This window comes from Ostrea edulis, chromosome 2 (assembly GCF_947568905.1).
Source record: "Ostrea edulis chromosome 2, xbOstEdul1.1, whole genome shotgun sequence".
Taxonomy (NCBI): Eukaryota; Metazoa; Mollusca; class Bivalvia; order Ostreida; family Ostreidae; genus Ostrea; species Ostrea edulis.
In genome coordinates this window covers 6,065,274-6,087,180 of record NC_079165.1, presented here as the reverse complement: position 1 = coordinate 6,087,180, position 21,907 = coordinate 6,065,274, and the positions used below count along the sequence as shown (strand labels likewise).

At 35.0% G+C, this 21,907-nt stretch overlaps 1 protein-coding gene and 2 long non-coding RNA genes across 3 annotated transcripts; 1 reads left to right on the top strand and 2 right to left on the bottom strand.

The window, feature by feature from the left end:
• LOC125681415 (glycine receptor subunit alpha-2-like) lies at window positions 1-21,710 on the top strand. Its single transcript, XM_048921491.2, has 8 exons — window positions 1-852; window positions 3,794-3,864; window positions 6,789-6,856; window positions 7,007-7,233; window positions 9,877-9,959; window positions 19,062-19,202; window positions 20,056-20,411; window positions 21,477-21,710. The coding sequence occupies exons 1-8, from the start codon at window positions 785-787 to the stop codon at window positions 21,687-21,689; spliced, it is 1,227 nt and encodes a 408-aa protein (XP_048777448.2). The 5' UTR covers window positions 1-784; the 3' UTR covers window positions 21,690-21,710.
• On the bottom strand, window positions 10,780-19,178 carry LOC130052435 (uncharacterized). Its single transcript, XR_008800790.1, has 2 exons — window positions 19,041-19,178; window positions 10,780-11,896 (listed from the first exon to the last, which is right to left on the bottom strand). It is a non-coding gene; the product is annotated as an uncharacterized LOC130052435 (long non-coding RNA).
• Window positions 14,647-18,824, bottom strand: LOC125665747 (uncharacterized). Its single transcript, XR_007366333.2, has 3 exons — window positions 18,385-18,824; window positions 17,368-17,517; window positions 14,647-15,170 (listed from the first exon to the last, which is right to left on the bottom strand). It is a non-coding gene; the product is annotated as an uncharacterized LOC125665747 (long non-coding RNA).
• Window positions 21,711-21,907: the final 197 nt, after the last annotated feature.

Here is a 21,907-nt window from a genome sequence, read left to right as displayed (position 1 = left end):
GCACATCATTAGCGGAAACAATTACATGTGTATATCTGTAGATAGCCATCCCAGAATAGGCATGTCATCAACTCTATTATCGACGATAACAACGCGGCAATATAATCATTCAGAATTTTAAAAAAAGGAAAATGGAGGACTTGTAATGCACCATTAAAGTCTATGGAAATGCAGCTAACTGTATGGCCCCAGTGTGACCCTTCAACCTGAAGATCTGTAAGCCAGATTTATTATCCGAACACAACGTAAATGTTCTGTATACCACGTGACTTAGTGTGGAGGAAACTGAAAATGACACTCCATGTGTTTGGAATGAAGGAAAAGGAAGAAAGTTAATCTAATAATCAGTGGGCCACAACGTACCGATAATTGTGTTTTTAATAGATTGATCATCATGATTATAAAAATTGAAGCTGACACCCATTTTTATTGGAAATCAGATAAATGATATGGATTTCTTTCGATGAAATACGTTTGCTTCTCGGGTCTCTAAGTTGAAATAGAGTACCAATAATTGGGAGGAATAGTAGGGACGCGACAAGCGTTATAACAGGACAACGAATAAAAACGGCCTGCTTACCCTTACTCCGGGCGGCGGTATGCAATGCATTATCTTTCTGAATGACGATCGAGTGTCTGTGATTTTTTTCCTATAGAGAAACAGATATCCAGATCAATAGTGTATTCACACTGTGTTGTACATGAAGATACACGGATTTACACCGGGGGCTAAACTACAATCAATGTCGGGATGTGCTAATACAAGCAGACCATACAAAAAACTATGAGAACTTTATGTACTCTGGCGAGTTGGTTCTGTTTTTCCTCTTTGTGCGTTTGTGATTTAGCCAGGTGAGTCGATTTCTAATCACCACATTTTAATAATCTTACAATGGTTTAACCACGCGTATAATAAAGTGTAATACCTTAAATACCATGCACAGTAACTACATGTGTAGTTTCCATTGTTTGATATGCATGTAAATAGTGCGATGTTTAAGATTTTACAAAAACACATTAATTTCCATAGTATATGCACCAAGCTATCATCAACATATCAGAGGAAGATAGTGTCATTTACATAATCTGAATCTAATAAAACGCACATGTGTTTTGGCGCTGCCAAAATCAGTGTGCTGCAGCAAATTATTGTCAGAATTACTCCAAGAGACACTGCATTGTAATGAGCCGTGGGTAAATATTTTTATGCGAGATTGTCGCATTGTGTTTTTCCCAGAGTTACCTCTCTCTCTCTCTCTCTCTCTCTCTCTCTCTCTCTCTCTCTCTCTCTCTATATATATATATATATATATATACAGTGTATATATATATATATATATTAATTACTGAAAGTTATAAAAATTGATATTTCATTCACTATCATTGTTGTTATTTTCACATTGTGAAAATAACAACTGGGACTACTTGCCGCAACATCCTTCCGCGATACATATATAATAAGATCACCTTTATTTTAGGTTATATATAATTAATTCTATTAATGTTATTTTTATTTAAATGCCTAAAATAGATTTTAATTAAAGTTGTCTTATTAATCAAATGTATTGATTTTTAAATGTTTTGTACATTTCTTAAGGTATTATAATGTCTGCGCAATATTGTTTTGAACGTCAAAACAGGGACAGGTAAAAGTGCTTAAGGAAATTGTAATAAACAGAAAATCCAATGATTTTGTTGTTATATATATATATATATATATATATATATATATATATATATATATATATCACTAAAATGACCAATGATACGAACAACAGCGAATTGTAAAATTTTCGGGTTCCTCAGGACGACAGAATATTTACACACAAAAAGAAAACTAAATTGAAAACAAAATAAAACACTAAAACTAAACTACAAAAGGTGATAATAAAATAAACGTCTACATATGGAAACTATCGAAGAAGGGACGGGTCTTATCGAAAGTTTGACAATTCACTGTTGTTCGTGTCGATGATCATTTTAGTGGTTTTTATATCCTTATTTATTTGATCTGCGTCACTCGAGAAATTGAACAAAATATTGCATATCCTCTATATACCAGATACATGTATAAGTAGATCGAGAAGAAAATATGGTTATATTTCTAATACAGATATATTGGGAATTTATGGGGGGGTCATGAAGTTCTTTATTCCATGAAATATACTCTTAACGAAAACCGATTATAATTTAGAAGGACGACATAAATACAGACAGAGAGAGGCTTGGGAGCTCACCCTCTTAAGGTGAATAATTCTAACGAATTAACCAGGGGATCTATGGTAGCGTCGGTTTCATCAAAATATCGTTCTTGCAGACAGAAACAAAATACCATAAATAAAGATAGGGGCATTTGTATTTCAAAATACATCTGTGAATCCATTTATTAAGTGAATTCAGAGCAGTCAGATTTCCCAAGAAGAAAACATTTCATTCCATACAATCATTTCATGAAAAGAAATAAAACACTGTTCAATACTGTTAATGATGTAACAATGCACTAACAGCGCACTGAGACAGAGTACTAACATTGCCCTGTGACAGAGTACTAATATCGCCCTGTGAGAGAGTACTAACATTGCCCTGAGACAGGGTACTAACATTGCCTTGTGACAGAGTACTAACATCACCCTGTGAAAGACTACTAATATCGCACTGTGACAGAGTACTAACATTGCCCTGAGACAGTACTAACATTGCCTTGTGACAGAGTACTAATATCGCCCTGTGACAGAGTACTAACATTGCCTTGTGACAGAGTACTAACATTGTCCTATGACAGAGTACTACCATTGTTCTGTGACACAGTACTAACAAAACCCTGTGATAGAGTACTAACATTGTCCTGTGACAGAGTACTAACATTGCCTTGTGACAGAGTACTAACATCGCCCTGTGACAGAGTACTAACATTGCCCTGTGACAGAGTACTAATATTGCCCTGTGACAGAGTACTAACATTGCTCTGTGACACAGCACTAACAACGCCCTGTGACAAAGTACTAACATTTTCCTGTGACAGAATACTAACATTGCCCTGTGAAAGAGTACTAACATTGCCCTGTAATAGAGTACTATCATCGCCCTGTGACACAGTACTAACAACACCCTGTGATAGAGTACTAACATTGTCCTGTGACAGAGTACTAACATCACCCTGTGAAAGAGTACTAACATTGCCCTGTGACAATACTAAGATCACCTTGTGAAAGAGTACTAATATCGCCCTGTGACAGAGTACTAACATTGCCCTGTGACAGAATACTACCATTGTTTTGTGACACATTACTAATATCGCCCTGTGACAGAGTACTAACATTGCCCTGAGACAGAGTACTAACATTGCCTTGTGACAGAGTACTAACATCACCCTGTAAAAGAGTACTAATATCGCCCTGTGACAGAGTACTAACATTGCCTTGTGACAGAGTACTAACATTGCCTTGTGACAGAGTACTAACATTGCCTTGTGACAGAGTACTAACATCGTCCTGTGAAAGAGTACTAACAACGCTCTGTGACAGAGTACTAACATCGCCCTGTGACAGAGTACTAATATTGCCCTGTGACAGAGTACTAACATTGCCCTGTGACAGAGTACTAACATTGCCCTGTGACAGAGTACTAGTATTGCCATGTGACAGAGTACTAACAACACCCTGTGGTAGAGCTCTAACACCTTACTCTGTTTCAATCAAAATTACGCTGCTGTGCAATATCTCATGATATATATGTGATTAAATGTATGTATATGTTAATCACTTTTTGTTACATGTACTTCAACGTTTTGTAGGAGAGAAATACTGAACCTCTTACTCAATTCATCGACATATGATGAAAAGATTGCACCAAATTATGAAGAAGGTAAATAAATTTACAGTTATTTCGAGTAAAGTTGAATTTTCCATGCGTTTTGAATGTAAGTGAAGTCCAAATGATATCATTTATATAAGATTCCCATGTGATTACCGTGTGACGTGTCGGATTGTAAGATAAAGGGAATCTCAATAATTCATGAATATTATGTATCTTCTCCATTTTATCCTGTCTAGAACTGCCACAAACCAATCCATATAACCATTTCCTGCCCATTTTTCTGGCAATATCGCATCCAATTACCTAGTCAAACTGCTAAATCACTTTCCAACATGCTAATATTGGCCAGGTGTTAATAGCTAATGAATGTTTAGGGAAATCATTATATCAGAATTAGGAGTCACATCAGAGTAGCCTGATTGAAATTTTGCGGTTCAAATGGTAATTAAATTGATATTTTCATGGAAACTAAATTGTATAATCCAGATCGTCAACACCTTCTGACCAACGACCTGTATATAAATTATCACGGTGAATTTCCACCATGCCGATACCAAAGGGCTGTTTTCTGTCAAAATGTGATTTGGTTTATAAATCACCGAACACGAATGTTTGTAATCAGTATATATAATTCGTGCATCATTTAAATAATTATATTAATACATGTACATTTAATATCAATTTCTAAATTGCTTTTCTTTCATTTTCGAATGAGAGTATTTTCCTTCATATGTCTTCATTCGGCAGATGGATCAAACAGTAATTGGGTTGAGGAATTTCTATTCCAAATTTCGTCACTGTCGCTTCAGTATCGAGATTCAATTTACAAGCACCCTCACTAGCCAAGGGTTTCGATTCGCTATCCCTATTTTCATCTCCGATAGATTTATTCGAAACGTGTACGTTGCGCGAGACCCCGGTCAACAACTGTTTTATTATACCCATATAGGAAACGATTAAATCAATGTTGTATATAGCATAGTTTTGATATACACCTTCATAGTTTGGATGTTTTTACTAGATGCAAATGGTTTGTTGACTTTGAACGGGACAGTGTGATTGAGTACATTTGACTCCGTATCCACTAGTTTAAAAGAGAACTTACCCTATATACTAATTAATAATAATATTTTTCATTTTTCTGCTCTGCTTTTCATCTAATAAATTATGTATTTCCTCATCAGTCAAATCAGTGAACCTCGCCATTACGTAAACAAATCAGCAGATCAAGAATCACGAGACTTTCGTTTAACAACATTAACAAGAATAAAATTTAAAAAAAACTTCATTCTTTTCAATTGATTCTAGAAAAAGATGAACAAATATCTTTTTATGTTCTTAACTTCATCTTCCGTTGCTGTCGCAAAATGTGCATCCGCCATTTATATTTATCACAGCGACAGAAAAAGATAACTCGAATTAGCGCCATATGACGTCATCGGTCAACAGTCTTTTTTTTAACAGTTCCCGGTCCAACAGTCGCCAGAACAGTCGAAATGCTGGACTTTGTTTTCGTAAGGAGTCATATAAGAACTGTTTTATAGGGGTATAACAAAGGTAGTTATTGCTCCTTCACCAACGCTCGGCATTTCGATGTGAGAATTACGAGTCTTTCGGATAAGATCTAGGGTCTGTACGTGTCCTGACAGCGTTGACATGTTAAAGACCTCTCACTGCTTCGGTCCTAGGCGCTAAGAATAAGTCTATTTTATTTTGTTGTACTTCACTTACAGCAAGCAGGTGCCTGTAAAATTCTCAATGAGACGAAACGCAAGCAAACAACCAACCAACCATATGACCACGTGTATATATAAGAGAACTGAAACATAAATAATCTACAACACGGCCACGTGTAAGAGAATAGAAATAAAGGAGCCTCTACGTTCTGTTAGCAACACATGTACTCCGGACAGATAAACGATATTTACCGACACCTTTTGGAGCTTACACGATTTCTATATTGCTTCGATAACAATGAGGCTATCAAGACCTATTATAACTATATGTCGATTTAGTTGGAAGTCTATCCATGTTTAGTCCGATCTCTTGCGCACAGGAGCGTTTAGGCTCTGGGTTTTTCATTTTTTGTATGAAAACATCTAATCGGAATTGGTGATGATTATCTCAGTTGATTCAAATATTGAAAACAAACTTTCAGAGGAAATGTTGATCACATCAAAAATCACTTGATGGACACATGTATAATTATAGTTAAAACTGATCAGTATGTATATTGTGGACAAAAATCGATGACGAAAAACACAGATGGTAAAATAATTTGCACACCAGCTTCAGACCAAACTTAAACAATAGTACCAATTTTGGATGGACAAGTTAAACAACTGTTATGACTCCTTTCTAAATACAGACACCATTAATTGTGGTATATCTGCAACAAATAGTGATAAACTTAGATAAATAGCTTATTCTGCAAACTATTGTTTATTCTGTACGAATTTTACACGATCGGAGTTAGTAAATAAAAGTGAGTCTAAAAATTTGATTTGTCAGTATGTAAACTACGCTTCAATTTCTAGTCAGTAAGGAAAATGTTACTGAACGTTTAGACTTCTTCTTTTAATACGACCATCTTCAAAGGCTAACAGTTATGGGCTATCACAAGTGTAATAGATGAATCTGGTATTAGTTTTCGAAACAGGAACACTTTCATATGTTAGCCATTTTACCACTTCCCGTTCTTGTTCCGATAAGCAAATCATTTCCATCGATGTAAAGCCTGTCAATATTTCGCATGTGTTTTGTGTAAACACGGGGCGCCTCAATTAAACTGTTTCAAATACAAGCATTCCCATTGGTTAATACCGATATCAAGAAAAGGAGCATGATTCAATTATAAGATAGGGGGTGCTTCGCGCCAATTACGAAAATCTAAATGAATTAGATCATTGAGCGTAGCGGATAGGAAGCATTGGCAAGCGAAGATGATTTACAAGATGCCTGTTATTTTGCAGATCGTGCCACGAACGTCACTCTTCAACTTTACATTCTTAGCATTGACGCTGTTAACGAGATGGCAATGGTGATATAATTTCATATACTTACAAATTTACGAACTAAATCCCATTATAATAACGGTTTCATTTTGAAGTAGTTTTTAACTGTCTTAATGTGTCCATGAATATTCTCTAATGTTAAACATCATTTAAATTCTCGAGTTTTACTTCAATAGGAATTGTCTATGGAGGTGTTCTTAAGGCAGAACTGGGTGGATCCACGCCTGAATTTCGAGCACTTGAGTAATTTCAGCAACTTAGAACTGGACCAGAGAATGATGGAACACGTGTGGGTTCCGGACACGTATTTTCCTAACGAGAAAGAGGGATACTTCCATGACGTCACAGTCCCCAATAGACTTCTTCACATCAGTAGAAATGGCACCATTTTCTATAGTATCAGGTAAGCAATCACCGCAAATCAACGAAAATGTATGTATGTAGAAATTAATGCACAGTACTTACATGAACTGTCATCTCAGGATCATCAGTCCTTTCATATTAAGCGGTCTCCTTCAAACCATTCTTTGTTACACCGAGTTTACATGTGTCATCTTATTAACTTTAATTGAATTAGACGTTTCATCGTATTACCTGTTATCTGTTACAATGTATTTCTATTGGGCATGCATTATACTTCCTGATAAATAGTATTACCTATTGCATTGTACTTCCTGATAAATAGTATTACCTATTGCATTGTACTTCCTGATAAATAGTATTACCTATTGCATTGTACTTCCTGATAAATAGTATTACCTATTGCATTGTATTTCCTGATAAATAGTATTTCCTGTTACATCGTATTTCCTGATAAATAGTATTACCTATTGCATTGTACTTCCAGATAAATAGTATTACCTATTGCATTGTACTTCCTGATAAATAGTATTTCCTGTTACATCGTATTTCCTGATAAATAGTATTACCTATTGCATTGTACTTCCAGATAAATATTATTACCTGTTACATCGTATTTCCTGTTACCTGTTGTATCAAATGTTAAATTGCAGTACTTGTTAGATTGTATTACCAGTTACATTATATTGCCCACTCCCGTGGGGATCCGGGTTGGAATAGGTCCACAGTACCCCTTGCTTGTGGTAAGAGGCGACTAAATGGGGCGGTCATTCGGATGAGACCGCAAAACCCGAGGTCCCATGTCACAGCAGGTGTGGTACGATGAAGATCTCTCCCTGCTCAAAGGCCATAAGCGCCGAGCATGAGTTTGGCAGCTCTTTTACTGGCAATGGTAACGTCTCCATATGAGTGAAAATTTCTCAATCGGGACGTTAAACAATATACAACCAACCAAATTACTTCAGTGTGTTCGTTTCATAACCGGGAGGTCGCGAGTTTGAACCTCACTCGAGCCATGGCCACGCCAAACTTAAGACGTAAATATAGTTAGTGATTGCTCCTTTGCTCGGCACCACCTGCAGCTAGTGACGTTTCAGAGTGAAAAATTCTCGATGGAACACTCGACGAGACTAAAAGCAAACAAATAAACAATTGCCATTGAAATACCAGGCAGAGGTAATACAAAGATGTGCGTTCAGTCGGTCATTAAGCTCACTGTTTTCTCTCGCCACATCCCCCCACCTCACTTTTCCCTCCGAGTTCTTCACTTTATCTCTATTCTGCATTACATGAGCCATCTTTTCGACGCTTATGAGCTTGAGTAAGATTGGACGTGGTGCTCCCTGATTCCCAGGAATTCTAAGTACTGCGACTACATCCTTATCACACATTTCTACATTTCCATTTTATTTCAGTATTCTCTTAGCTACGTGTATATCGAGTGTTTTCTCCTTTGGTCTCGTTAACACCGTGGATCTTGACATTGTGTTTACGGCTATATTGTTCATTATAATAGTTTCTTTCACTTCAGCAAAATTTGCCAGATCGCCTAAGCTGTTTACTTCGTTTTTTCATTTCTCATCCATTTTTGCTCACCTGAATTAGTTTTCCTCTAAGCGCGTTGTTCAACATTGTAAGTCTGAATGCATCGGTTGTAAGTTTTCTGGGGTTTTTTATTTTCTTTGTACGCTTTTTCTCTCGCCTCTGCATCTTTTCTTCTAAGAGAAATTTTTACAATTGTGGAGACCAGGGATTCTAGGTCACTAGTTTTTAACAGATTCTTTTAAACACTTTCTGATTTCTGTTATAGATCTTCTACTTCTACCAGTCAGTGGTCTCCGTTATCAAATTAACTTTTCTGTCACGTTCTGGGGTGTTAAAATTTCGTAAAACATATCAAGAAGTAGTACCTACAGTTAAAAAGAACTGTAAAAGGTGACGATAACGAACAGTGATCAATCTTATAACTCCTATAAGCTATACAAAATAGATAGTTGGGCAAACACGGACCCCTGGATATACCAGAGATGTGATCAGGTGCCTAGGAGGAGCAAGCACCTCTGGTGTGTCCAGGGGTCCGTGTTTGCCCCACTCTTTATTTTGTAATGCTTATAGGAGTTATGAGATTGATCACTGTTCGTTATCTTCACCTTTCCTTTTGAATTGCATCATTCGTTAGATTGAATTATTAGTTGCATTGTATTATTCATTTATTACATTCCCGTGAGGATCCAGCTTAGAATAAATCTTCAGTACCCCTTGCTTTCCTCAGTACCCTTTCCTTGTCGTGGGAGGCGATTAAATGGGGCGGTCCTTCGGATGAGACCGTTAGACCCCGTGTTACAGCAGGTGTGGCACGATAAAGATCCCTCCCTACTTAAAGGCCGCAAGCGCCGAGCACAGGCCTAAATTTTACAGCCTTTCACCTGCAATGGTGACGTCTCCATATGAGTGAAAAATTCTGGAGAGGGACGTTAAACAATATAGAATATATATAACATTGTAGTACCTGTTGGATTTTATTACCTGTAATATCATTTTACCTGTAGAACTGTATATCAATATTGATATATTCACGGACGATTTGTACGTGTATACTCAGTATATGATGTATGTAACAAACTCATTTCACTACAGATTAAACTCTAGCTATTTTCTAATATATTGCCCATGATTCTGTTTTCAGATTGTCTCTTACGTTAACCTGTGAAATGTACCTGTACAATTATCCGATGGACGAACAAAATTGTCCGATTTACATAGAAACATGTGAGTATGAGACTGGTCCTGGAAGCTCAGTAAAGGTTCTTGAACATGGTAATGTTAACTTAATGGGGTGTATAGATATGTTTCCACTACAGTTCCCGTGGGGATCCGGGTTAAATGGGGCGGTCCTTCTGATGAGACCACCAAAGTCCCGTGTCACAGCAGGTGTGGCAAAATAAAGATTCCTCCCAGCTCAAAGGCCGTAAGCGCCTAGCATAGGCCTTTATACAGCCCTTCACCGGCAATGGTGACGTCTCTATATGAGTGAAAAATTCTCGAGAGGAACGTTAAACAATATACAAAATGGATTTCATTCGGAACGTCGATGGGCCTCTTCCGACAATTCGAGAGAAAACAACATAGGATGTTAGCCCCGGAATATAACGATTTTGATGGATAAAATGCAAAATGCCCCGGCGTATTACAGATCACGCAGGACAAATGCGACAGAAATAAAACATTATTGACTGTCATTTACGTTCGTCTTTTTATAAAGTATGAATATCTTAAAGTGGTTTGTTTGATGTAAGTACATCAGTTTACACGGAATAAAACGCTTTATATAAGAAAAAGCTGATTCAATTCACACATGATGTCAATTTATATGGTAACAAAAAACTGGCGACCTTCGAAAACTGTTTAAATTTGCCAGCTAGAAAAAGACATGGAACACATACATGTATATTTAAAGCTACTGTTCATTGAGTAGAAGACAAAGTATGGCCCTTGACAAAGAAAGATGGAAATTTAAAATGCAATCCAAATCAATTTTATAAATATCAAAATACAACTATTTTGTCTTTAATCATCTACCAAAAACCCCTTTCTTGGCCTCTTTAGAACATTTTAATCTTATAAATCTATCAGTTCTAATTTATTACTTGTTTCTAGTATTGCGTATGTTTAAAGTAAATAACATAGCGTGTTAACTGCAGAATTTAATGATACACTGTTCAGTGATTTGTCACTAGTGTTTTCAACTCCCTATTCCCTCATACCTAGTGATGCAAAGAATACATTCACTCATCGCTAATGGCTGCTACTGCACAGGCCTCGTTCCAAAAGTTTCGCTTAGAAATCCTTTAAGTATTTACAGTCAACATGCTGAACTTGTTTTTCTTCGTGAAGGGATCGGCATGTCTACTTAACCTAACATGTGACAATGATTGAAAATGATAATAAAAATAGCTATTTTCCATTTACATTTTTGCGTAAATAAAAATGCATGTACCATTATTTAGAAAAATATGTCGTACATTTCTTTTATCTTCAATCCCACTGCATGTACATATTTCAGATACGTTCACGTCATTCCAGATTGTCTCTAATGATTTTTTTCTCTCTGTTGTAAATCCAATGTCAGCTTTCATCGGCTCTGTTTTCTATTCTACATACTTTCTATTACCCTATTATTATATGTCAGAATAACCCAAGTCCAGCAAAAAGTTAAAGATTTAACAATTTATTCACAACTGTAGTTATAAATACTAAATTACAGTAACTCAAGTTTATAAACAGGTGTTCGTTGTTTGTCCGTTGTCAAGCGGAATTCACAAAGAAGAATAAACCTATTTATAGCGTTGTCGAAATCGGCCGTTATGTCGAGTCCCCAATAATGTTATATCCAAAAGGGTGACTTATTACCTCCAAAGTTTTTTTCTCTCGACTAAATGGTAAAGGCTGAGTGATGATCCGATTGTCATGATCAATCCGAGAAATGTATGGCCTTTGTCCAGGGATGTCCAAGATTGGATTATAATCCATGTAATCAAGATCACTATACATGTACTTCACAAGACCGATATATTTCTACCAAATCAGCAACCTTAGATTTTCATCCTTGTCGCCAATTTGTTCTGTTTTAAGCCGACCACATTGATAATCAACAATTCCCAATTTGCGTTGAGAACTACTTTTAAATTACTACAGGCATTGTCCGACTATAAAATGAAACAATACAGACATTGGTAGGTTATGAAGACAACCAAGAAAAACATAGAACAATGCCCGTTTTGAGAGAACGTTGGGTATACTAGCTTCTGCATTAACACAAAAAAATTGGACATTGACGAATTGCAACAAAAAAAAATGTTGTCTAAATTAACTACATCAGCGTACACATGTAATTTTTTGTTTAAGATTTCGTCAATGCAGATTTAAATATTGTAAATGTGAAAATATTTTTGTAAAAAAAAATTCACCGCTTTGTATTTAAAAGTTGATCATTTTATCAAATCGCCTATATTTTGCTCATATTTACTATACATTGCTGAAAAATTTTATTACAATTTTGCACAGTGCACCAGTTTTGTGCTATTGTATCAATAGGATATTTACAATACAAGCCATAAAATGCGTCATTGAAATAAAAAAAAAAAATAGATCGGACAAATTAAAAAATATTTAACACTCTGTTATTAATACACCCTTTCTACAATAAAAGCTTGAACCCAAAATAGACACAAAAATTCATTCCGGATATAACAATATACTCCTTTTGAAACTTGTCAAACCTGCCAATTTGTAAAGCAGTGTTTTAAATAGAAAGAATGCAACTTATGTATTATTATTTGTAATTTCAAAAAACAAACATCCATATATGTATATCTGACTATCTAACTGAATTTGATGGTAATTAACAAATGACTCATACTTTCTGAAGTTAAATAAATTAGAATAGTAGCATTTTCTGGCCTTGTATACTAAAATGGTTATATACTTAATTATTTGAGGCGCCATTTTATAGTAATTTCATTATCTGGATTTTACTTTTACTTTAACAGATCTAAATGCTCAAGTAAGTGGAATTTTTTCTGATCTAAGTTTGTCTGTTGTCTGTTGCACTGTAAAGTTTTCACATTGTCTACTTCTCAAGAACCATTGAACGTATATTCAGTTCATTTAAAATTAGGGACAAATTAGAGTACAATGTATTAGTGAACATATTTCTTTAGATCGATGCTAGAAACTTGCTGAGTATGTTCTTCCCTTCCCGCGCCTACAGTAAAACAAGAAGCACGATGGTTCTCACCTTCATTGCTGAACGTTTGACAAAAAGAGGTCCACTTATCCTCGGGAGTTTTCTAAGAAATGCATCTCGCCTACAAAAATGCACCTTAGCTAGCCAAGGGTTTACGATCCGCTCCGCTTCTCTAAGTTGTAGAAAAGCGGAGCGGATCGTAAACACTTGGGTAACGAAGATGACAAAAGTGCAACTCCACGTACACACACGAACGTCGTGCAACATGGTCCGTATACATGTACGTACGTATTAATACATCTACTGTAAAAGGTGAAGATAACGAATAGTGATCAATCTCATAACTCCTATAAGCAATACAAAATAGATAGTTGGGCAAACACGGACCCCTGGACACATCGGAGGCGGGATCTGGGCCCATATTTACTAAAGTTCGTAGACGTAAACGTAGCGTAAATCTAGACGTAGTGTACGTTTACGTGTGGGACGGTATTCACTAACAGTCGTAGACGTAGATTTACGTCAGAAATAAGCGTAACTCTATGTGTGCTATACTAGTACACGTAAGCTGATCGTAACTTTAAGAATAAACAAAGCAAATGGCGACTTGTCATTTTTATCGATAATTTCTTGCGTAAAGACCTTACAAACCCTCTAGATGCATATAAGCTGGTTAGTAATACACAAATTAATTGTATTTATTCAGATTATCGTTTTCTTTGAGATCATCTGCAATTGTGTGACAATTCTCTAAATTTTGAGCCCGATCTAATTTACCTCGTGGCGGATCTCAGTCTGATTTAAAATCAAACCTCTCACTTCGCTCGATATACGGACAGTCGCTGTCCGTATATCGAGCAAAGTGCGAAATTTGATTTTAATCAGACTGGGTGGATCTAACCTTGCCTTTTGAAATAATTGGGAAGCTTTTTATTTTAGTCATGTAGGTTATTTAAAAAAAAAAAAGAATATTTGCCATTTATCTTATTATATAGGGTAGGTCTAGCATCTTTCAGGGAAATACATTTTTTTTTAATTTTCCAAACATGGTAGAATTAATGTATATATATGAAATCAAACATGCAATGTTTTAGATTTGAAAAGAAGAGAGTCATTGTGTGTACAAGAATACATGGTGATTGACAGCTATAGAAAACTATTTCTACTTATAGATATGTGATCTTTTCTTTGTGGTTATAAGCAAATATTGGTAGTCCAAATAACTATTTGTTACATTGTAACTTACACAACAGGGAAATGAGCCTCTAAATAAATATTTCTTTAAAAAAAAAGATATGCATTTCATTCCAAGAATACAATTTTGTGTAATTTGTTTCAGAGAGCAATTGTGATGCCTACTAGTGTAGTCATGTGTAGACTTTCAATCTTTCAGAGTGTCATTTCCTTTAATTATAATCCTACAGGAGTCAAACCTTCATTGATAATGCATATATATGAATCTTTCTACCATTCATGATTTGTATGTAATTGACCTTTATATGTGATCAGCTAGGTAAAAGTCTTTGCAGTGTATATTACCAAACTCCAAGGATGATGCCTTCAACATACATATTATTTTGTTGAAGTCCACCCCCCCCCCCCTCCAATTTACAAAAATCTCACTGATAAAAGTTCATTCTGAAGGCTTCTCACATTAAACCGACATATGTACTAATGCTCCTCTTTACAAATTTTAACCCACCAGACAACTTTGTTGACAAATATTTAAGATTTATTTATTATGTCATCTTTTTAATATCAAGATGTTAAAATCATTCTAGAAATGGAAGTAATACATGTACATGTCAATATCAATAACAACATGAAAATTCATCTAAAAAGTTATCTATTAACAAATATAATTACATGTACATAATTGTATGCATAACAATGCATATACATGTACTTAATTTCTTAAACATGTATTGTAACAAATTCTATTTTGCTGAATATCAAACTTTTTTTTATTTTACTGTCAATTTTTAAATGTCCATATGATATAAATGAATAAATAAATATATAAGATGACATAAATGTAGCAGATGGACCATCAGCATGGATTGATCAGTGGGTAGAGTACCAGACTACGGGTCATGGGTTAGATTCTCAATCCTGCCATATATTTTTGAATCATTCCTCTGCTCGTCCTTTTACACAATCAAGGCAATGGAAGATGAACATTTCTCGGTTTCGCAAAAGATTTTTCAGGCCATTACAGCAATGTACCCATAGACCTAGAACAATAATAGTATTACATTGATTTAAATAAACAACTGTCATTACACTGCAATCAAATTTCATAAGGCTTGAAAAATACATGCAACATAATTGTTAGTTAAATAAATTGTAAAATTGTGATAATACTGATTTTATTTACATTATATTTATCTACCGTACACCATATCTGGGAAGATATCATTAAGTATCACCTACAATTTCTAATTTTAATGATTTATAACCCAAGAGCCCATATTAAGAAAAAGATTTCAAATGACCCCAAGGTCAACTTTAGTATTTTTTCATTAACCATTCCCCTTGTAATGAAATTGGCTTCTTTCCAAACCAGAAAAAAAAATACTTTTTAACCAAGAATGGTAAGTTTCAGTTAAGGTCATTCACGTTTATAAATAAAAGATAATTTTTTGTGATATTTCAGGTACAATTCACTTGCATTCTATTTTCTTTCTACAAAATTCTCAGGTTTAATTAGTCTAGAGTTAACATATTTTGATAGTTCCTGGTTGTGGCAAGTAAAAATGTAAAATCAGCTGATATGTACTGCAGTAAGGTATATGAATGGGATTTTACTGTAGCAAAGAAGGTGAGAAAAATCTTTAGCAAAATTGAGTATTGAACCTGGTACCTTTGCACTAAGCTACTCAGGCTGACATATAATACATGGTAGTACAAAATCATAAATTTAAAGGGGCATATTTGCTGTGAAAGTGATGGCAACCATTTTTATCTCTCAAAATCTCACAATGGCAAAGGAATATGTATTACTGACTAATAAAAATATTTCTTTAGTAAAATAAAAAAAACAAACAACAGGAACCTAACAAGAGGCCCACAGGCCTTATCGGTCACCTGAATACTAGTGGAAAAGTATCATTACTTCCATGGACTATGAAATCTAGAAAAAATTTCCTGTTCTAAATATCTAAGCTAATTATATTCTAATGTTCAGCAACAGTATAAAACAAGATGTGTTCTTAAAACTTCACATCCCTCAAAGTGCATACACTGATGAAAGGCTTTAAATAGGTGTATTCACATGAAAACATCAAAAGATATGACTAATTTGGACTCATCTTAAAGTCATAACCCTGCGTTGTGAAATTCACCATTTTTTGTACATCCTTTTCTGCATTTATATTTTATACAGTATCAGCAAACTTACACATAAATACTATATACTAAGTTTGGTCCCACCCTGGGGTCAAAACCCTTACTCTGGGGGAAATCAAATTTACAATTTTGGTAAAAGACTACCTGCTCTATCCATTTAGTTTCAATTTAGTATCAATAGCATTAAAGAAGATGTAATTTAAGTGTTTTATACACATAAACACTATATAACAAGATTTGCCCTGCCCTGGGGTCAAAACCCCTACCTCGGGGATCATGAAATTTACAATTTGGTAGAGGCCTGCCTGCTCTACATCACTATGCATTTAGTTTTTCTTATATATGTGTGTTTCTTGATAAGAAGATTTTTGAAAATTGGTCCCCCTTGTCCCAATGATGCTTCATACCAAATTTGAAAAGAATTGGACTGGTAGTTATTAAGAAGTTAAAAATGTTCAATTGTTAACGCACGACAAATGAAAACTAATTGCAATAGGTTACTGAGTAAACTCAGGTGACCTAATAAAAGTACATTTGATAACCGCTTTTAGTGTAAAGAAATATATAAAGAAGAATTATTGGCTTGCAAAATAATAATTATTTAATCTCCAAAATTACATATATTCATTTGCTTGCTTTGAGATTAAAAGGTGTTTCAAATAACTGAATACATGTGTTATTACTGATCAGAAATATATAATATAGAGCAATTTTTATTGAGTGTTGATTTAAAATTTTGGTGACAAAATTACAGCTATTATTTTGGAAATCATGCAAGAATTTTTTATATCGAGGAGATAAAAAATAATTTCAAAGAAACATAGTGTATGTCCTTAGATTGGTTAAATTTCTATTTGCCAAAAAGGTGAAGATATGCTTAGACAGACAGGTACGAAACTTGCAAAATGGACAAACTTTGATCATAAAAACTCATAAATTTATGTTCTTAAATCTTTGCCTAAGGATTTAATCATCAATGCATTACAAAAATCATTACATCATGTACCATAATTTGTTTTGGATTTTTTAAAACTTTGTAAGTACAGAAATGATTAAATGTGTACAAACAGTGGATATACTTACATCATATATATGTACTGTACATCTTGCATCCCAATCCTAACCCTGAGGCATCATGGAAAATCTTTCAGGAGAGGACATGAAGAGAAATGCATCTAAATCAAGGAATGCTGCTGTCTGTTGGCAATTTATTTCTTGACCACCTTTATGTCCCTTTGAAAAATAACAGAGGTCAGCTAACTTGGATATCTAGTGCATGTTACATGTATATCACACCTAATATCTCCAATTAATATATAGTCAATGTTATTCTACATTAAATAAATTAACACTGACTTCACACAGTTGTACAACTGTATTTGAATGCGATTTTGTTTCACAATATTTTCTGAAAGTTTTGCACATGGATGTGCACAAGCAATAATTAAAATGATGCTAAAAGAGACTGTAACTGTTATCATCTGGTACCGAGTCCATTCACCCTATCTACCTGTTCGCCCAGAGTATATATTGTTAAAGCAATAATAATTTTCATATTTTATAACCATGCAATAGAGGGGCACGTACAAATCACACATTTTAGAATTAGTGCCTGTATATATAATGTATATTTTAGATTCATTTTTCACCAATATTCTTGTTTTTCTTTTTGCGAAATGATGTGAAAGCATGTGTGTACTTGTGTACAGGTAGCTATGATACTGCTTTGATGTTGTCCCAGTCATGAAATTAAAAAAAATGGGATAAATAATTTATTTTGAATTTCAATTGTGGTATTGTCAAAAGTTTGAAGTTACCATGTACACAAATGAGCTTGTGTCTTAATGTGTTAATAGTGGGCACATATCAAATTGTAAATAACTAACACATATGTATATGTGCTCACTATTTAGAAATTAAGATCCAGGCATTATAGCAGCTACATAGGTTGAGAACAAAATGAATAAGGGACTGTGATTTTACCATGTGTGTCATGTACTGAATCCCCTTGAAGTCAATTTAACATTATTTAGGGGCCTAGTGACGAGTAGTCAGTGGTAAAACATTTAAGGTTATTACTACACAAACAACTTAACTTACTTGTCAGTCCATGCCGACTTCTTTTTGAACACCTACAGCATCGCAGATCCATGCACAAGTCAAATGCGTTAAATTTGATGAACCTTCCATTTGGATTTGTAAACAACACTGAATAACGGTACAGTTGATCGACATGCCGTTGGCAGGCATACGTATACGTTGAAATTCGTTGCTTTCTCACAAAGTTCTGTGTTCTTTTCCGTCATAATGCGGCGGTAGCGCAGGGAAGTCAAAGTAAATGAGCAAATTCACACTTTTTACGCTTCGAAGTGAAAATAGCCATTGCGCACGCGTAAGTGCAATCGTACATCGTAAGTTACGTTTGCGGCTACGAACGGTTTTGTAAATACCATTTCACGAGTACGTAACTCTAATCTTAAGTCAGACGTAAATCCTACGTTTACGTCTACGTCTACGAACTTTAGTAAATATGGGTCCAGGTGCCTAGGAGGAGTAAACATTCCCTGTCGACCGGTCACACCTGCCGTGAGCCCTATGTTTTGATCAGGTAAACGGAGTTAGTTATCCGTGCTTCGCATGGACTCAATAAACGGGACTCTAATCACGCCCTGGAATATACGATTTACAGACTGAACCACCGCGACGAACTGTAAAATCCCGACAGACTCACCAGCCTTCCTTTACTTGATACTTACAGTAGGTACTCTGTGTTGTAGATGGCTACACGGTGGAAAACGTTCTCTTCAACTGGAAACCAGTACACGCTGTCTTGGTAGACGAGGTTGAAATGCCGCAGTTCTTCTTCAAAAGTGACCCTACTATAGAAGTCTGTACTAAAAAGTTCAAATACGGCACTGGTAAGTCACTGGTCAGTTTCACGGAAAGAAATGTTGAAAAAGCATGTTAATGGGGGAAAATCACTTTAATCAGCGGTTAGTTGCAATACCGTCACTGCTTACAGTACATATGTACTTTTTAAAAAAAAGGATTTTGAAAAAATTATCCTTACACAAAAGTTTGAAAACTTCTTTAGCGGTAAATAAAAGAAATATTCGATATAACTATAAATTGAGTAAAATATTCTTTAACAATATAGGGCAATAAGTGCTACTCTGAATGCACCTGAGTCAGTGAGAAAGATGATAAAAATATCAAACGTTTAAAGATGTAAATGTAACAAATACAAAATGCTGTCGAAAGAAATGTTAAATTCTAAAATGAAAACATAAAAGCAATGTCATATTTGCAAGTTATATCAACGAAAGAACGAGCTATGATAAGAATTTCGTTTGTTTATTTACTTCCCGAGTACTAATTAGTTTTGTGATGAAACTGCGCATGAGATACCTCCTATGTATACATTCACTTGTGCAGTGATGGGCATTTGTCCCACCTTGCGTGCAAACAAATTGTTTCGCGACTTACATGTACTAAGTACGAGAGTTTTCGAAAGGGAAATAACTCGGATACATTTCAAAACTTGCGTATTGGTTACAATTTCGAATTATGAATTTTATAGACAAAAAATCAAAGCCAGCTAAACCCGTCACAATGTGACAATAGTTTTAAAATCCCTATGCTACAGTAATTAAATATGGATTATAAATGAAATTCATCTTACTTCAAGTCGTGTTTTTTCTTCACTGTGCAGGTGCAACTGGTCATGAATTATCAAATCAAACTTTAATACGTCGATTTTTTTAACATCAGATAAAACATTTACCTGTCTGGCAACAACACTCCATCTACAACGAAATATCGGATACTACATGGCACAAGTCTTCATTCCAAGTATTCTTATTGTCATCTTGTCGTGGGTGTCCTTCTGGATACACGTGGACGCAATTCCGGCCCGAATTTCCTTGGGCGTCTTGACAGTTCTCACCATCACAACACAGAGCTCCGGAATTAAAGTGTCTTTACCACGTGTGTCTTACATTAAGGCGATAGACGTTTGGAATTCATCATGCCTGTTGTTTGTGTTCGCTGCCTTATTAGAATATGCATACATCAATGTTCAAACACGACGTTACCAGAAGTCAACATCGAAAGATACCTTATTAACAGTAAGTACTTGTAAATCTGATTTTCCTTTTAATATTTCATTTATTGTATAGCTTATTGGTATTTAAGAATTAGAAAAGGCTATGATCTGCAACGCTCATGAAATGTATGCCATCGTGAAGCGTTGCAGCTCATACCATCATGTATTTTCAAAAATGAAACTTATTTTTAAATTCTACTTTCACTTTTATCAGAATCCCCAGCCATTAAAACAGACGCACTGTGTTTATCAAGATTCATACGTGCATTGGTCACAACTGCAGCACATTCATGAGGAAATGAATGTCATTAAAATTTCTAAAGATGTTACCGGCAAAAACGTTAGAAATGTAAATATTTCAAAATGTAAATGCATTTATAAATAGGGTAATGTTGTAAGTACGACTTTATATTTATGGTCATTCGTCACCCTTTCACTTTGATATGAACCCTGACCGAAATATACATCATCATGGATGTGATTTTCATTATCTCTTAATTCATTAGGTTATACTTTTTCTCATCTCCTCGTAAAGCATTGATTTTTGATTACGAATTTTTCGGATGTAATACAACAGTGGAATTCTTATAGGTCGTTAATCATAGAAAATAAAGAACATTGTAAAAAAGATTACTCCCAGGAGTTATTTACACGGAACGGTAAAATAGTTTATTTTTTAAAATACTCTCTTCCCCATTGATTCAGATTGGGGGGAAAATGATTAAATTGGTTTCAGAACGTCGAAAAAGATTTGAAATATAACGGGTCGAAACTGATGAGGTCATAACGGATGACGATATGGCTATCTTTGTTACGAATCTATCTATCCATTTTAGCATAACAGGACCCTATCTAACACGAGTAGTAATTATAGGAAGATTGACGTTTCAATGCTATCTCACATGGTAAAATTCACGTACATAGTGTTTAGAGAAAAGATAGTCGTTTAGGTAATTTCTCATCTTCTTGCAGGATTTGATTTCAAAGTAAAAAACAAAAAAAAAAACCAACAACAACAACAAAAGAAAAAAGAAAGTTTTATTTTTGAGACATTTGATTTTGCATATTGCCTGTTATAACATTGCAGATACAAGCATCAAATCCTCTTATGAATGCTAAAGGACCTTCAGCGGCAAGATGTATTGATGTTCGAAAGACGATTGGTGCTAGAGAAATGGACTATCTAAAAAGAGCTCGCTCTACAGACAAGGTGGCGCGATTTGCCTTTCCAATTGCATTCGTCATTTTCAACACTGTGTTTTGGATTTATTATATGTATCTAAATGATCCTGAAATTTAATAAATACTGTTTTCTCTTGCATTTTGTATTTATCATCATTGTAAAGAAAACATTGTGAACAAAACCAATCTCCAGGCTGAACCTTTACGACATTGTCACTCAGTGCCAGACAACAGTACATGTACCAGACAACAGTGCCAGATAACAGTACATGTACCAGACAGCAGTACCAGACAACAATACATGTACCAGACAACAGTGCCAGACAACAGTACCAG